This window comes from Astatotilapia calliptera, chromosome 9 (assembly GCF_900246225.1).
Source record: "Astatotilapia calliptera chromosome 9, fAstCal1.2, whole genome shotgun sequence".
Taxonomy (NCBI): Eukaryota; Metazoa; Chordata; class Actinopteri; order Cichliformes; family Cichlidae; genus Astatotilapia; species Astatotilapia calliptera.
Genome location: NC_039310.1, coordinates 9,448,327 through 9,467,281, shown reverse-complemented (window position 1 = coordinate 9,467,281; position 18,955 = coordinate 9,448,327). Strand labels below are relative to the sequence as shown.

The window sequence follows — 18,955 nt, the reverse complement described above, 5'->3', positions numbered from 1 at the left end:
CCTCCACATTGCAGCTGCAGGCTTATTGTTAAGTAGTTGAATGTGGTTTTAACCAAGAAATATGTAAGATCTAATGTCTTCATAGAGACAGAATGCCATAGAATTACAGGCAGTTTGAATGCCTGTAATTATCAGGCTGTACTCAAGCCCATTAATTAAATCTGAAAACTGTGCTGAGACTCCAAACCCAAGTACCCTCCTGGGAAATTATGGCTACACTTGGATCTGCTGATAGAGAAGTGAGTCAGTGTAACCTTTATTAAATCAGGCAAAACTACACATACTTACTTACTGTGGCGCCCTGCAGAGAGCAAAACCTCTTAAATAAATGGGAGTAAGGGTAAGCTGAAGCCATCTGATGTTTATGTTCATGAATATAACACACTGACACATTTTGACTTTGTTTTTATTGTTTGTTAAATTACTTTTAAATCTCTAGTTTCGTTTAAGAACCATCTAGTCCAGCAGGTGGCGGTAATGCACCTTAAAGCTCTAACCGCCAAAGAAAAACCCCAAAAGAAGAAGAAGCCGCGGAGTTCCCGCTTTATTGCGTTTGTGTTTTAGTTTATTTTTCTTCCTCATCTAAAGTGAAGCACTAAGGTAACTTTGATCTGAGTTCAGTCAATCTTGAATTTAGCTCCTGAGTGAAGTTTTCTGTTGCTCTCCTCGGTCTCTGTTGTCAGTTATTTGTGAACCAGTTGAAAGAAAAAGCCTCTACATCAAGTCAAGCTGCTATAAACTAATTTACAAGAAAATATTAACAAATGCTAATGAAACACAGAGAAGAAAACAGTGTTATTATTAGAAGAAAGCTTTTAAATTAGCTAAGTGTAATCAGAGTTTCTATTATTTTATTAGTCTGTTACTAAGCGCTAGTTAGCATCTCTGTCACTGTGTGGCACCTGCATAGTTTTTGAATGCAGTGTGCTATCCAAGCTAGCTAGCTAGCTAGCTAACGCCAGCCATCATCAATATAAGGTCACTTCCAGTGCCAAAAAATCCAAATATGTTGGCGGTAAAAGTGCTATAATGAAATCAATTTAAAAGAAAGGTAAAAATAAATGTATTCCTGGCTAAAACACACCTGCCTTTGTCTTATCAGCAAAGTTGTGTCAGCCCACAGGGCATGTGATTGTAAAAACTGGCCTCACTCTGAGAGGCCTGTTGTTAGAATCATTTCAAAGATAATTTGATAAATTCTGATCAGTATTCAGTAAATGAGCCTGATTAACTGTTAGCAAAATAATAATGATAGGCCAGAGATACCAGAGATTCATTTTTAAAACAAATACAGCCTCGAACCCCAAGAGGGGATCTGTGTTTTAAAAGTACTGCAGAGTTTTTAAAATAGAATAGAATAGTCTTTTATTGTCTTTGTACATATTCAACTAAATTGTGGGTGCTCCACACCAACTGTGCATGGAAAACAATATAAATAGTAAGACAGTAAGAATAAATAACATATAAGAGGAGTATATACAAAGAGGAGGAAGGCACACATTAGAGAACAGGTTGCAGAATGCTTGAAAGTAGTGCAGTGGCACTACGGCACACCTGATCATTTCTCACGGCACACGTATATATGCCGCGGCACAGTGGTTGGGAAACACTGTACTCTCCATTGTAATCCATTGATTGTTCTGTTTTCGTTCTTTGCCAGGGCCTTTTTTAAAGAGGAATTGCTCTCCTGGTACTGGTGTGCCATACTGCTGAATTTGGTATCGGTGCTCAAACCTTTGTATGTTTTAAACAAGTTGCCCACCAAGGAGAGCTAAAATTTGTTGTTTGTGCTCTCAGATGACCATATGAGACACTTTGACTCTTCAGTGCAGTGTGGAGCTTAACAAAGTTCTGTTTTGTGTCCCAGCTGATCAGGAGGAGGAGAAGAGTCTGACGGAGCAGCAGGGGAACATTTAAGCTACGTGGACTCAGCTCAGCCACTGCAGAGAAAACAATGAGTTCGACAAAGAAGGTGACAGATACTAGTGTTAAGAAATACTCCATTAACCCTTTAAGGCCTATTGGAGCAGGAATGCTCCGTTTTGCAAGTGTGTAAGTTCATCTCTGAATGTTTGTAAAGCATTCCCACGATGGAACATATATGGAGCGACTGCCTCTTCTCTCCCCCTCCCTCTCCTGCTGCTACTTCAGTCATGAAACTGATTAATGATCAGCTGATCGGCTTTTCTGTCGCGAGTCCGTCTCTCTTGTTTGTTTATTGCCCACTTTGCGCCAGAAAGAGGAAACCAGCAGCTGAACAACAGCAGCACGTTTAACCTTGATAAGCTGTTGTTAGAATTTATTTAATATTACTTTCTACACCAGGATCCTTTTCTAGCTGACGGCTGGTAACTGTGCGGGGGCGGATCTAGCAAAGTTTAGCCAGGGGGGCCGATAGGGCATTAAAAATGGTAAATGGTAAATGGCCTGCATTTGTATAGCGCTTTTCTAGTCCTTAAGGACCCCAAAGCGCTTTACACTACATTCAGTCATTCACCCATTCACACACTGACGATAGCAAGCTACATTGTAGCCACAGCTGCCCTGGGGCGCACTGACAGAGGCGTCCTTAACAGGGAAAAGGTGGGCACCAAGACATACTTTTCTTTCTTATTCTCATTTAAAATGTCTAGCTTTTATTAAATAATTATCTGAATCTTACACCCAAAGTTTTAATCTGATGTAAAATGCATAGAAGTCCATGACTGTATATAGTAATTATTAAGTCTAATATACCCTAGTAAGCTATAGTACTTTTCCTTTGGGAAGGCACCATCTGTGCAGTCTGCAGTTCTGTTGAAGAAAGATGTTGAATCTATTTAGTTATTCTTAAAAATAATTGATTTCTGTGAATTTTTTTCACACTGCATCAAATTAAAGTTGATTATGTTGATTAAGCATCATGAGGTGGAGGGTGGGTGATTCCCTATCTATTTTTTTTTTAGAGTTTTAGAGCCCTATTATTTAGGTTACTTACTCTTTAAAATACCAGAATAGGGAGGATGGAGTAGGATTAAGTGTATTAGATTGATCACTATTAGTGAACTATGAAATATTTGGGTGCTGTGTATTTTTTGCATACAGGTATAACAGAATAGCTTTAGTGTTTTGTTTTTTAACTTGAGTATGAACTTATACAAAAGCAGCAAGATATTTAAAAAAAACAGTTCTGTTGATTAAAAAATACACTATATCGGATTCATATCGATATCGGCAGATATCCAAATTTATGGTATCGGTATCGGACATAAAAAAGTGGTATCGTGCCATCTCTAGTAAAAATATAAACATAAGCTCTGACAAACTTGGTTCTATGGTAGGTCTTAAAGGGGTAAAAGATGAAGTACTGATATATATTTTATGCAAAACTAACTGAACCTTGTGCTATATTAATGTAATGTAATATTCATGTAATAATACAATGCCTACATTGTAGAGGGTGACTTTGCCTCTAAAGAGGAAAATGGGCAGGGAAGAGGTTAAAGTGGGATTCAGCAGGATTCAACCCTAAAATCAGCTGTAGTGGCTCAGTGTGGGGAAAAGAGTCACAGCTCACAATCATTTCTGTTGAGAGCTCCAGTCGATGTTCTTAATGTACAGGCTGTGATCAGCTGACCTGCTGCTCTCTTTGGATGTACACAACTGAATTCAACCAGATGTCTGCAGATGTTTCATGAGTTGTCCTGGCTGATTTCCATCCTCTACACCAGGGGTGTCAAACTCAACTGCACAGGGAGCAAAACTCAAGACACACTTTAGGTCGCGTGCCAAACAAGATAAACATTTATTGAACACACTAAAACCATGTTTTTAAATAGAAATATGAATAAAAACAGACAGGAATTTTATTCCAGAATAAATAAACTTAAAAAATCAACTTTAACTTTAAATGTTTTGATCTTCATAAAAATATATCCTGTCAAAATTATGCAAGTTAGAAATATGAACATGCTGCAAAAAACCCCAGAAAAAATAAATGAAAACATACACAAGGTTGGAGCTGCATGTAGACGGAGCTGGGGCATTGCTGCAGGAATGGAACTAATAAACTGTGCAGGCCATTCAGTGTCGTACTTTGCCTTGAGTGTACCATTACACTGCAGCTCCATCTGAATCTGCACAGGTGCAGTTTCCACGTAAAAAAGAAGCTTGAAATTCTCTTTTTGTGCTTCACAGTCACCAAAGCGCCGCGAACTCAGTGCGCTCAGTTTATCAGCAAAGTGCGCCGACTTGGTTCAACATTACTTGGCAACAGGGAAAGTGAGACAGGTTGCACTGGTGCATTTGTGACAGCTTCACTTGAAATGCCTTCACTGCATCATACATGTCATGTCCATTGTTAAATCTCCCAATTCTTTTGATCTTTGGGCTGAAGGAAGGACAATACTCGGTGTATAAATGCTCAATCAACAATCTTTTATTCCATACAATTCAACACTTTTGAGCATAAACCATCCGGAGGGGAGATGAGCGCGGGAGGGTGTCCGCCTGATCTCGAAGTGTCTGAGCGTTTCTCACATTCTTATAGCTTCAGCCCCCCTCCACCTAGTCATAAAACCTAAACATTCACATTCTTTCTCTCTTACGGCGCCTAAGTGACGGCCTTGGCTCCCTGTTTTATCTCCTCCTGATGAGATGGGGCAGAAAACCTCTCCGGTATGCTCTGTTCTCTTCTAATCAGACAAATAAGGCCATGACTCTCTGAAAACAGTATTTCTTATACCTCAGCAGTATAATGCATCATAAATGGACACTCTGGTGACAGTGGCAGAGAAAAGGACATTAAAGAAACTGATGGACATTATGAACAATGCTGAGCATCCTCTGCACACGGACATTAACAACCAGAAGAGTCTGTTCAGTGACAGGTTGCTTCTCCCAAAGACAAGAACTAACAGACTTAAAAACTCCTTTGTCCCACACGCCATCAGACTGTTTAACTCCTCTCTGGAGGGGAGAGGGAGGGGAAACAGGAGGACAAAGGAGGGGGGAACAACTAAGCTGTAGTGCCTCTTCACTTCACTGTGGGTTCCTCTGGGAAATCGAATTTCCCAGAGGAACCCACCCGAGGGATTAATAAAGTTCTATCTAATCTAATCTAAAACAATATCACTCATTCACAATAAATCAGCAGTCTAATGTAATACAAATCAGTTTAATAACTGTAATAGTTGTCACCTTCTTCGAAGTCAGGAGAATAATGCAAACTAAAACTACGTAATAATTTCACTATCTTTAATTAGGGGTATAACGTGGCATAAGATAATATAATAATCTCACACCATGAACTGACAGATTTCCTTGCTGAGCTCAAAAACTATTGAGAACTTTTTCCCAACTCAGCCAACGGAACTCTGTATGATAAGGATGTCACCAAACTCTGAATCATAGAAGGATGAAATTGACGGTGATTTAAACCTTTAAACTCAGATAAGATTTACGGTTTGTGTTACAGTGATCGTTACATGCTCCATTTATAGGACTTTACCACACAGCCTGGTGTATGATGCAGGATTGGATTTCATGTGTTACTGTTTAGGCTCAAATCAATTTGATCTTTGAAGCCCGCAGTGATGAAATAACTCCCCTCAAATGACTTAAACCAAAAGTAACAAGCCTGTTTTGAAAATGTAAGGAGTAGAAAATACAGATTTTTTTTTTTTTTTAATGTAGCGAGTAAAAGTAAAAAAAACGTCAGGTTACAGTCAGACTCTGACATCATCCTTCACTGAACCAAGCTAGTAACTGTTACATTTGATTTATTATTATCGAATAAATTAGACAATTATAGAAATATATAATAGGAAACAAACAGGAAATATAAAAAAGTACAGACCTGGTAAACATTTATTACTATTCTGAGTGTGTTAGCATTAATATTTGTGTACAAGCAGGAGGGATGGGCATGATTTTAGAGTGTTTGAACAATGATTAATTATCTTTAACACCAGGTTGGATGTAATGTGTTACTACTACCAGTAGGTGGGGATAAGAGACCTTTAAGGTGTTTGGTGCCACACTCCACCTTCAGGTTTAAAACTAGTGTTAATGGAGGGAGTTTGAAGCTTCAGTTTGTTCAATGACTGCATTTCACTCACTGCCTCTGTTTGTATCTCTGTCACTGCAGGACCAACGTGGACCGAGAAGTCAGCGCTCTCAGGAGGCCGACAAACCTCACAGAAGAAAGAGAGAGAAAAAAAACACCTGTGACGAGTGTGGGAAGGATTTTACTTTGAAGTCTAAACTAAAACAACATCAGCTCATCCACACTGGAGAGAGACCGTTCAGCTGTGACTTGTGTGGAAAGTCGTTTGCCTGGAAGAATGCCCTGAAAACACACCAAGTCGTCCACAGTGGAGTTAAAGCTTACAGCTGTGATCAGTGTGGTAAAGCTTTTGCTCACAGTAGCAGTTTACAGACTCATCTAGTTACCCACTCTGGAGTTAAGGCATACAGCTGTGACATCTGTGGAAAAACTTTCAGCCGGCTATGGAGCCGAAATATACACCTACGCATTCACTCCGGAGAAGATGTGTACTGGTGTGATCAGTGTGGTAAATACTTTACAACAGACGCACACTTACAACGCCACATGTTTACCCACACTGAGGAGAGACCTTATCAATGTGACCTGTGTGAGAAGACTTTTAAAACTCCACAGTACCTGAGACAACACCAACAGATCCACACCAGAAAGAGACTCTACAAGTGCAGTTACTGTGAGGTTTGTATTTTTATTTTTATCTTGTAAGTTCAGTCTGACTGTTTGGAACAAGTGTGCTCATTAAATCGTGTTAGCATGTTAGCACTTCTACTGCACCGAAGAGTAGCTCTGAGCCATTATTCAGGTTTTCATTTCAGTTATAAGTTTCGTTTACACGATCATGAAAAACTAAAAATGCTGAAAATTGCAATGTTGCTGTTATTTAATCTTCAGGCACCTTCGTGGTATATCATGGTGTTATTATTTCTGCATAAATGGCCTCATTCCTCTGTCAGGTGTAAATGGAATAAAATAAAACAAATTAAGTACAAAACCAAACCATTCAGTAATCTTCTCTTATGGTTAACAAAGTTGTATCGTTACGTAATGGTAGGGCTGGGCCATATCATACCGTTCACTGTAATACCGGTATAATGTTGGGCAACGACAAGAAAATGAAATATCGCGATAGAATATGGGTAAAACGCGCATGCAACAGTGCCTTTGTTTTCATACGCACATGGCGAAAAAGGCACGGCGGCGACGGAGAATGACAAGGGCGAAAGCGAATCGTTGAATGAAACGGATGAACCAGAATTGGTTTGTAAAAATGCTGCAACGACAGTGGTGTGGAACTGGTTTAGCTTTCGTCCGTCAGATACACAACAAAGCACTATTTTTGGTAGAGCATGCCAGCAGACCGTCGTTATTACCGTTTTTTTTGGTAAATACAGCACACTTAAAATCAAACCTTTGATTTTTCTGAAAATCGACAGTGCCCCTTATAATCCCGTGTGCCTTATGTTTGGATTCTGGTTGTGTTTACTGACTTCGAAACAATTTTATGTGGTACACGGCGCTCGAAAATCTGTCAAATGTTTTAGTACGACTTTGCTAAGCTACGAACCCGCACCACTTGATGGATTGTCAGCAGTGTTGCCAACTCCTCAGTAAGGAAAATCGCTATTGGTTGTCGCTAGAAGTCGCTAAATGATGTCATCGCCTAATTTGCATAATTGGTCATGCTAATGTAATTCTAACCTACGCTGTTGGAGAGAGAAATAACATTGTGGAAGAGACATAAAGTCAGTAAAAAACGTCTTAAATGCATTTAGAATTTATTTAGAACTACAAATTAAATTTCTTCTAGCAATTATTGTTTTTTTAATGTCACAATTCCAACCCTTTATCCGTCCTTGGCTTGGACGGCAAAAGTGACCCGAAACAGGCACTCTGGTGGAGTTACTTTGTGTTTTTGTGTGTTCATAAGTAGTTTTAAACTTTGTGGTCCACAAAACAACATAACAGTAAAAGAAGAACTGACTGACAGTCAGTGCGGGAGCCCTGCCCTGATACCAGCTGGGGGAGGACTATCCTCCGCCTGTGAACGCTTTTGCACGGGCGAGGTGCCCACCGCAGCACCCGCTGCTCATTGAGAGTAAGAGCGATACGCGCTTTCACGTTAAAAAGTTGTCATAAATAAGTCTCTAATAACGCCAGAAAAAGTTGCCAGATTTGTTGCTAGTCGCGTTTTAGGAAAAAAAGTCGCTAAGGGGGTCTGAAAACTCGCTAAATATAGCAACAAAGTCGCTAAGTTAGCAACACTGATTGTCGGAGCATTACGGCTGTCATAGGCAGGAGCCTCGCGGAGTGATACGTACGGTGCTTCAACATAATATTACCGTATTGTGTGTGTATAAGCTCTTTTAAAGTTTTGTGGATATTTTACATGGTTATGCTGAGGATATGTCGGCCAATTTCCACTGGAAATGCCTTTTGGTTAAACTGTCAGCGAGGAATTTGCACTGTTACATTTTTATATAACTTTAATGTAAAAAACAGCTGCTTGTTTAAGTGAAAATACATTGATGGGGTTTTTTGCACTAATAAAATTGTGGAGTTGTAAAGTATTCTCTCTAGTGTCAATTAAATCCTCAGTTATCGCAATTTTCAAATCTATATTGTGATAAATATTTTTGGTCATATCGCCCTGCTCTACGTAATGGTATTGTAGTATTGTAGCTGTAGTATCATTGCTTCCTTATAGCTTTAGTACTTTTAAACATTAGTGTTAAAATACCCATTTAATGTTATAATTGCAGTGTCATTGGGGGTCAGAGGTGGGACCAAGTCATTGTTTTGCAAGTCTCAAGTAAGTCTCAAGTCTTTATCCTCAAGTCTCAAGTCAAGTCTCAAGTAATGTCAGGCAAGTCAGAGTCGAGTCTCAAGTCACTGGTGTAAAAGTCCGAGTCAAGTCACAAGTCTGAAACTTTGAATTTCAAGTCCTTTCGAGTCATTCAAAAAAACGAAAAAAAGCATGTTGCAGTTATGCTAAATGTAAATATTAGACCATGTAATTTTTAAATCTGTGTTTTTCTCAACACATGACAAAATAGTGAACTTAGAAAATATACACAAATTGTGAAATTGCACCTCTTTAAAATGCAGCTCAATTAAACCTAGCTCCAAGAATAATTTTCACCGACAGTTCTGAGATAAGCTGCATGTTATTCTTGGATGCGCTTGTAGGACCGGCTTTAAAATCGCATGACAAAAATATCATACACATTAAAAAAAACTGCATCACCAACGTAGCCTGGACAACATTTGCTAGTTAGATGAAGTCAGCTATCTCATCGTAGCATATTTATATGCATATTTATAATTATACGGTTCTTGGAGTGAGTGCATACACTCATGAAGTTTAGTAACTTCAGGTCACTGCAACAAGCCCAGGTACAGTTTACCGACGGATGGGTGCAGGACCAAGAAATGCACCGTGTAGAACGAAAGACCATCGTACGTATCATAAGTTTACCAGTCTCACAAACTGTCGTCATAAATACACATTCCTTAACCGTTTATTAATAGGACCTTTGAGCTCAACGATAATTAATTAGTAGTGGAAATAATTTCTGGTAGCATCACAGAAATGTAGCAGTGACAATAATATTGTATGCTGTAATCATACTGGGCAATTAGTGATACAAAAAAACCCGTTTTATCCTGTGAATAAAAGTATGTTTTTGTCAATGTACCATAATAACAGAAGCGAAACGCAATATTGTGTCAGGACAATTCACTATTTATGCACAATAAATAAAGGAGCATAGCGCGACAATTTCTGTTCAGTGCCAGACTTGCTTGTAACCTATATCACCAATTATGTTAAGAAAAATGACGTATTAACTACTAAAAAACACTGACCTTCGTGTAAATGCTTGGAGCAGACTAACCTGTGAGCTGGAGTGTTCTGGGACGTTATATTTGGTCTTTGAATGGCTGCAATCCAGGCCATCCGTCGCGTCTTTGTTACTTCGGAAACATGGCTCGAACAATTTCTCTTCAACGTCGTAATCCGATAACAACCGATCTCTTTACCCGTCGGCTTCCCGTGGCTGTCATGCGACCGGCTATTGCAGTTAATAATACAACAGCTTCTTGACATTTTTGTGTTTCTTTTTATCGCTGTATAACTGATTTCAATTGAAAGTCTGTGTGCGCTAGTACCTCTTGCCACGAGTTCCCAGAATCCTTTGCGGTTCTACCCGTGAATGACGTCACATTTTCAATCTCTATATAATATGCATGTTAAATTTTATATTTGGGGTAAAATATCAAGTCTTTTCAAGTAAACAGGTTCAAGTCCAATTCAAGTCCCAAGTCATTGGTGTAAAAGTCCAAGTCAAGTCACAAGTCTTAGAACATTTTTTCAAGTCAAGTCTAAAGTCGTAAAATTAATGACTCGAGTCTGACTCGAGTCCAAGTCATGTGACTCGAGTCCACACCTCTGTTGGGGGTAATAGTGATTTTCTTGTATCCCGGTCAGCTCAGTGTTATAACTGCACAATTACAGTGTTATTAATGCAGTATTAAATCAGTATTATTGCAGTGTTACAGTAGTTTACCATGGGTACCCTAAAAACAGTAGTATGGTAGTACTTAAGTGTAAGTCAGATGTTACTGTAATATTAAATAAGTATTGCTGTAGTATTATGGTGGTAGTATTGTAGTTATTGTATCCCAGTAAACTGAGTGTGTTAATTGAAACAGTAAAATGTAATTGGACGTCTGCAGAGATGCTCTTTATTTCAGGCGACTTTCAGGATAAAAGTGTTGAAGGACTGACTTACACTGTCTTTGTGTCTTTGTTTAGAAGCAGAGCGACACAGATGGATCCATTTCTCAACCCTGTCATCGCTGTGGTGGTGGGAAAGACTTTCGTTGTGACATCTGTGGAAAAACTTTCAGTCAGCAAGCCGGCCTAAAAATACATCAACGTAAACACACTGGAGACAAACTGAAATACTGCAAAGAATGTGGGAGAAGCTTCCCCACATCAAGTGACTTAAAACAACATGAACTCTTTCACAGTGGGGTCAAGAAGCACCTCTGTGATCAGTGTGGGTCATCCTTCACCACTGCAGGTCACCTTAAAAGACACAAACGAGTCCACACAGGAGCGAAACCATACAAGTGCAGACACTGTGACAAAAGCTTCTCACATTCAGGTAGTCGTAGCAACCATGAACGTACACACATGGAAGGAAACTACAGCTGTGAGCAGTGTGACAAGAGCTTCAGTAATCTCAGTTCATACTCTGCACACAAACGATCCCACGTTACTAATAAACTGTTTCACTGTTACCACTGTGCCAAAACATTCACTTCATCATCTGCTCTGTGCAAACATCAGCGCGATCACGCAGGGCTGAAATCGTTCCCATCACAGGATCAGAGTGAATCTGAAGAGAGAGAGACATCCTCTGGTTTCAGAGTCCAACTTAAAACCCTGGAGATCAGGCTCCACAGAGTTCAGGTCGGCTCTCCTTAAGTTTAAGTTAAAGTTCAAATGAGGCTGTGAATCAAACTGTTCCTGTAGTTCAATGTTAATCTTTATAAATTGTTCTTCTTCTGTTTGTGTTCAGTGGTTACCTTTTTTTTCAGTGGTTGGAGTTAAAATCAGTTTCCTGTTCTCAAGTTTTTATTGAATGTATTTTATTAAAGTTCTTAAATGAAGTTAAAATGATGTTAAATAAAGAATTGTTTGAACAACAAAGATTTTGAGCCATGATGTCATTTCCTGTATTTCAGAGTAAAGACTGAAGTGACAAATGGAAACATGTTTACAGTCATGGAATAAACACTGATGGGTCATCTGTAGGAAGTTCTATTGCTGACCTGACAGACTCGACCTTGTTTACAAAGAAAGAAAGGAACTGATGACATGTGTCAGCAGAGGCTTTCAGGGTTGTTTAGAGTAGAGCTGATAGTCTTAAAGAACACGGCGATTATGACAATTTAACACAATGATCTGAGAAACATTCTTTTAACATTTCAAAAGAAACCTGCAATTTGTCTTTCTTCCACTTTCACTCTGCTCTCCTACACTGACGCCTGACTGTTCGGGTGGATCTTCTTTATAAAAGTGGAGGAGAAGAGAGCAGCGGCGGGGTGGAGCGCGAGCTTTAAACTCATGCACAAGAGAAACAGGTTTGTGATGAGAGAACACTGAATCCCACATTTCCAAATATAAAACAGATAAACCATATGATAACACCAGGTCAAGAGTGACTGATGAACACTGAGAAAACCTCCAACCATCAAATCAATTTGAGCTTAAACAGAAACACATGAAAGGTAATCTTGTTTTTTTATATTAATCACCAGAGGTTGTTGCATAACAAGAGAGAATGGAGCCAGCTAAGAAGAGGAGGATGTCCTCCCCTGTGTGGGAACATTTTGATCTTATATCTCTCAACAAGGTATGTAAATTTCTACAGAAGATGTATTTTCATAATACTGATGGTGCAATACAATTTATGTTAAGCTGTCTTGACTTTTGTACAAGGTGAAGTGTTTACTATGTGCCAGGGAGCTGGGATATAACAACAACACCTCATCCATGCTTAGGCACTACAGAGCTTTGCATGAGAATAAGAGGAACACCGACTGTGGAGCAAGACCAGGTGAGCCATCAAATGCCATGATAATATAGCATGCTGTAATGTTACTAAATGATATAACAATATTATACAACTGTAATAAGTTACGTGTGTGATATTTATATTTGTGCTTTGTTTTTGTTGTCTTTCCTCAGGAGAACAATCTCAAATAGATGAAGACCTGGTTAGCATGGTGATTGAGGACTCCCAGCCATTTAGCATTGTGGAGGACAAAGGATTTAAAAGATTTGTTAAATCATTAAATCCTAGCTATGTTCTCCCCACTAAAAAGGTCATAAAAGCAGTGAAAATTTAGTTTTTACAGAATAAAATGTGGGCAGGACTGAGGCTCAAAGCCTCAGTGTGTAGCTGTCCATACCTCAACGTTACAAAAGCACAACCACTGTCCACACCCCAACCACACCTCACCTCACAGTAAATGATCATTTCCATTTTAAGCATTTCCAAATAATCATTTTCCATACTGCCAGTATAAATATACACAGTATACTGGATCACTACAATATAGATGTTTTACACACTCCTTTTGTTGTTGACATTTACAGGCTGTGTGCAAAAGGCCACACTCTTCAAATTCATGCCAACTAATATTTTTACGTCCAGTAGATGTCCTACTAGAGCAAATGAAGCTTCAAGATGCTTTGCGCTGGGGTGAACCAATTGGATGAAAAGCTTCAGTGCTTCATGAAGCTTCATCTGCCCATCACTAGATTTCAGCCCTGCGTGATCGCGCTGATGTTTGCACAGAGCAGATGATGAAGTGAATGTTTTGGCACAGTGGTAACAGTGAAACAGTTTATTAGTAACGTGGGATCGTTTGTGTGCAGAGTATGAACTGAGATTACTGAAGCTCTTGTCACACTGCTCACAGCTGTAGTTTCCTTCCATGTGTGTACGTTCATGCTCGTTACGATTACCTGAACGTGAGAAGCTTTTGTCACAGTGTCTGCACTTGTATGGTTTCTCTCCTGTGTGGACTCGTTTGTGTGTTTTAAGGTCACCTGCAGATGACCCACACTGATCACAGAGGTGCTTTTTGACCCCACTGTGAAAGAGTTCATGTCGTTTTAAGTCACCTGATGTGGGGAAGCTTCTCCCACATTCTTTGCAGTATTTCAGTTTGTCTCCAGTGTGTTTACGTTGATGTATTTTTAGGCCGGCTTGCTAACTGAAAGTTTTTCCACAGATGTCACAACGAAAGTCTTTCCCACCACCACAGCGATGACAGGGTTGAGAAGTGGATCCATCTGTGTCGCTCTGCTTCTAAACAAAGACACAAAGACAGTGTAAGTCAGTCCTTCAACACTTTTATCCTGGAAGTCGCCTGAAATAATTGAAATCCATTTCGTAACCATTTCTCTTAACAGGTGCCATTTATGGTCCTTATACACACACAATACGGTAATATTACGTTGAAGCACAGTACGTATTACTACGCGAGGCTCCTCGGTAGCCGTAATGCTCCGACAATGCATCAAGCGGTGCAGTGTAGCTCACCAAAGTCGTACTAAAACATTTTTTGACAGATTGCTGAGCGCTGTGTACCACATAAAATCGGTTCGCGGTGATCAAGCACAACCAGAATTCATACAAAAGGTGCGCTGTCAAGTTTTGAGAGAATGAAAGTGTGACACACTAATGTGTGGTCACATCAGGAGTAGTACTTGTTAAAAGAAAGAGAGACTTGTCACCGAAGTGAACCATGTGTAATGAGGTAGTTGCACCCCCCAGCCTCCGGGTGGCGCATTGTTCAGTGAGACAGAATAGCGAGGTCATAGGTCCTCCTCTCCAATATGGCAGAAGCGAGGCAAAGAGAAACTTCACCAGTCGTCTCTGTCTCATCATTTCCCTGTTTTGCAGGTTTGTAACCGGTAAAACTATAGTAAAACGGTTGTAAAATATTGATAAGAAACATAGCTAAATGTGGGGGTATAAATCAGCGGGTAAACGCTGTTATTGGTTACGTTTTATGAAGTAGAAGGACTGAAAAAATGCCAAAGCCCAGCCAGCCGCGGGCGCCATTTTGGTTTCCTTTCTTCACTTATTTCGGGTCGTTTAGCTGAATAAGCTCCTTGTTGTGTCCTGATATTGTGAATATGAATGTTAATCTGCTGTTGGCAGTGGAAAACGACTGTTTACTGGTTCTGAAAAGTGATTTTGAGAATGTTAAAGCTAAAGCTAAGCCTGTCGACATACACATGACTCTTTCATGTATTTGTGAGCCACTAAGCTAAATTGATTTAAGACCAAGCACTGGTATGTTGGTTAAGACAATCAGAATACATAGGTATTTGGGTTAAAAGTTAAAGAGAGGTAAAAATGTATTTGAACATGCATTTCATATTGTTTTGAATTGTCATTCAGAGAGAATAACCGAATACATGTGATTGTATAAATAAATATGGCAGAAGCGAGGCAAAGAGAAACTTCACCAGTCGTCTCTGTCTCATCATTTCCCTGTTTTGCAGGAACATTTAATCTGTTTTACCGGCCCAAACTCTGGGTCGGTTACAGATTCTTGGTGGCCCGTACGGGGATTGGTTCCACATCATCAATGGAGCTGATCCTCACACATCCATAAGACCTGCTGCGGAGCTGATGGTCCAAGGAGAGTTGGTGTAAAGCGGAGGAGCTGCTATCCACTACAGAGGGAAGATCCAGTTTAGAACTACCCATCGCAGAGCAACGAGGAGGACATCATGGCTGACGGCGTAAGGAAGAGCCTGGTGTGGGACATCAGGAAGGGCCTTTTCGCGCTGATGCCGGATCAGCTTTTTGAGATTGCTGCAAAGGTGGGTCCAGTACCAGGCAAGGATCTGTCAGAGCTGTCAAGTGATGATGCAGAAGGAAGCTTCGAGTACATCAACTCCTTCATCTACAGCAAGGCAATGTTAGAAGCTGAGGACAGTGGGATGGGGGAATTGTTAGCGCTAAAGGACATGGTAGATGAACTTCTGAATCCTACCGACAACCAGACCAGTGCCGTGGAGACAGATGTGGAAACACGGACGCCAGAGCGTGCACCCCACCCTACCTCAGAGCCCAGCCAGTTCAATGCAGCTCAAGTAAACCTGGATCAGTCTAACTCTAGCCTTAACATCCCACAAGAAGAACTCCTTAAAATGATTTCGGACTATGAGAAGGTTGGTAGGACATTGCAAGGTTTAGTAAAAACTCCTGCACTACAGCAAGCTCAAGAACAACTCACCTCACAAAGTAATGTTAGACCTCCCCCAGGCCCTGTAGTTTCCCTCAAAGACCTACCTTATCTTCCGAGACGTGAGTTCAAGGTTCAGGGAGGCCAAGTAGGAGATCACATGTCAGACATCAGCTACAACAGTGTGTGTAGGCAGATAGAGGAGGGTCTAAAAGAGAATTTTACAGAATCTGAGATTGTTAGAGGGGTGTTAAAAATAATTAAACCAGGCAGTTTCAAGGACATGTTAGTTAATAAAGATGACATGACAGTTGCCGGGTTAAAAGGATTCCTGCAGTCCCATCTTGGAGAAAGGAGTAGTACAGAGCTGTTCCAGGAACTGATTTGTGCCAAACAGAGAGAAAATGAAACAACACAACAATTTCTCTACCGCATAATTGGCCTAAAACAAAGAGTTCTTTTTGAGTCCAAAAAGACTGATTCTGAGATTAAATATACCCCAGAAACAGTTCAAGGTGTCTTCTTGCACACAGTTTATCAGGGGATCGGACATAAGGACAATGATATTAGAAGAGAGCTGAAGCCCTTGCTGGCGAACCAGTCAGTGACAGATGAGATGATTCTGAAACATGCAATGAAAGTGACCAGTGAAGAATCTGAGCGTCACCGGAGATTAGGTTCCACACCCCGAGCAAAACAGTTCAGTGCTCATGTTGCCCATGTGGATGAGGGGAAAGTCAAACTAACAAAGAGAGAGGTTGCAGATCAAAAGTCAACAGCCGACACAGTAAAGCAACTGGAAGAGAAGATTGATGCACTCACTAGAGTAGTAGATTCACTCGCAGAAAAAATGAAGAAAGAGTCTTCTAGCAGTACAGCTAGACCAGCTGCAACAAAGACTGAGAGACTTTATGCATGTTCTACATGTTCACAGGTGGGCTCTAAAAATTGTAACCACTGCTTCTCATGCGGCGAAGAGGGCCACAGAGCAATTGGCTGCCTCAAACGTCCAAAGCAGCCGGGAAACGAGGGCCGGTTGCTGCGGAGGGACCAGCTGTGACCGGGACAACATCGGAGTCCCACCTTGACACAGAGACTGAATCATGTGACAACACCAAAGTGCACCAAGCTAAACTCAAGAGACAGAAATCCAAGAAGAGCAAAAATGAGCCACTAAAAACCGCTGTAAGCAACAGAGAGCCAATAGTAAGACTAATAGGAAAAAAAGCAACAACAAAATGCCTTCTTAATGGGTTAACTGTGACCGCTCTTGTAGATACAGGGGCTCAGGTTAGCTTGATAGACAGAGCTTGGAAAAATAAATACATTCCAGATGTCAATGTTCGTCCGATAGCAGAGCTCATAGAGTTAACTGACTATGGGAAAGTGCCAAAGATTTATGCAGTTAATGGGGAATCTCTTCCATTTGATGGGTGGGTAATATTAACTGTAAATTTGCCAGGCAATGAAGACCCAGAGCTTTCCATGAACGTGCCGTTTCTAATTAGCTCAGTGCCCTTAGACACACCACTCATAGGGTTCAATGTGGTGGAAGTGTTAATTCAGGGAAGCCCAGCACAGGCTGCTTCTAACTTAGCTAAGCTACTTGGGGGTGCACTGTCTATTCCAGTCGATGAAGCACAGGGAATGGTACATTTCATCCAGACACATCAGGAGAACACAGCTCAGGGGCGCTTGAGGGTGGGTTACAGAGACACAGTAATTCCTGCTGGCAGCACAACCTGGGTAAAGTGTAAAGTCCCACCACAGCTTGACCCAAGTGAACGTTTAGTCTTGTTTGAGCCTGAAGAGAGTTCTGTCCAGTTGCAGCAGTTAGGATTAGGAGAGGGACTCTTAGAGATCCAGCCCGGCAAACTACCTTATGTAGCTGTGCCTGTAGAAAACCACACTAGACATGACATTGTTCTAACAAGAAAGACTGCTATTGGTAGCGTCCAGGCAATTAAGAAGGTGATAGAGACAGATTCACCCATTGAAAACGACGCTAAAGTAGAGGCAACTACTGTTTGTCAGGCAGAGACAGGTTCCCCTAGAACTTTGTGGCAGCCACCAGTAGATCTAGGCCATCTTGAGAAACAGCAGCAAGACATTGTGGAAAAGATGTTATGGGAGGAGTCAGGCGCTTTCGCTAAAGATGCTCATGACATTGGTTGTATTCCTAGTTTGCACATGTCACTCAACCTCAAAGATGACATCCCAGTGCAGAGGGCCTATTCCTCTGTCCCAAAGCCTTTGTTCTCCGAAGTGAAGGAGTATATTCAGGACCTCCTGGCCAAGGGGTGGATTGTTAAATCCAGGTCACCGTATGCTGCTCCAGTCGTCTGTGTCCGAAAAAAAGACGGCTCGTTACGCCTTTGTATAGACTACTGTCTGCTGAATCAGAAGACCATTCCGGATAAACACCCTCTTCCTCGGATCCAAGACCTGACCGACACTCTGGGGGGGCATTCATGGTTCAGTATCCTTGATCAGGGAAAGGCGTACCACCAGGGCTTCATGGCGGAGGGCTCACGCCACCTCACAGCCTTCGTCACCCCCTGGGGCCTTTATGAGTGGGTACGAATACCCTTCGGCCTCTCCAATGCACCTGCGGCTTTTCAAAGAAGCATGGAGGAGATGTTAGATTCGCTCAGGGACAATTGTTGTATCCCATACCTGGACGACATCTTATGCTATGCACCAACATTTGAAGAGCATGTTGAGGGTGTGAGACAAGTTTTAAGAGCACTCCAGAGGCACGGAGTAAAACTAAGACCCGAAAAATGCGAACTGTTTTGCAAAGAAGTAAGGTATGTTGGCCGCCTTGTATCTGCAGAAGGGGTAAGGATTGATCCAAAAGACTTAGAGGCAGTAGAATCCCTAAAAACTAAGACACCTCAAACAGTTGGTGATATAAGGCGTCTACTTGGCTTCTTAAGCTACTACAGAAGCTACGTCCAAGACTTTTCGAGGATTGCAAAACCTATCTATGAACTGTTAAAAGTAAAACCGGACATGCCAACCTTCCCATCGCGCCAACTGAAGACTAAAGGTCCCCAGTTGTCATCCAAGGCCCCCGTTGAATGGACTAGTGAACACCAGCATGTACTTGAACAGCTAATTACCATG

At 41.0% G+C, this 18,955-nt stretch overlaps 1 protein-coding gene across 2 annotated transcripts; it reads left to right on the top strand.

Annotated features, from left to right (window-relative positions):
• Positions 1–442: 442 nt before the first annotated feature.
• LOC113028752 (zinc finger protein 271-like) lies at positions 443–11,643 on the top strand. Of its 2 annotated transcripts, XM_026179173.1 has the most exons (5): positions 443–600; positions 1,661–1,718; positions 1,868–1,972; positions 6,128–6,724; positions 10,860–11,643. In XM_026179173.1, the coding sequence occupies exons 3-5, from the start codon at positions 1,955–1,957 to the stop codon at positions 11,535–11,537; spliced, it is 1,293 nt and encodes a 430-aa protein (XP_026034958.1). In that variant the 5' UTR covers positions 443–600; positions 1,661–1,718; positions 1,868–1,954; the 3' UTR covers positions 11,538–11,643. The 2 variants fall into 2 exon arrangements, 1 of the variants encoding a protein (XP_026034958.1); XR_003273270.1 differs by lacking the exons at positions 1,661–1,718; positions 6,128–6,724; positions 10,860–11,643 and having other exon boundaries at positions 1,868–2,037.
• The last annotated feature ends 7,312 nt before the right edge of the window (positions 11,644–18,955 follow it).

Bases quoted from the DNA above. Each gene is read 5' to 3' on its own strand.
- LOC113028752 (XM_026179173.1), top strand. The intron at 6,725-10,859 runs GTTTGTATTTTT...GTCTTTGTTTAG, and splicing joins ACAAGTGCAGTTACTGTGAG to AAGCAGAGCGACACAGATGG.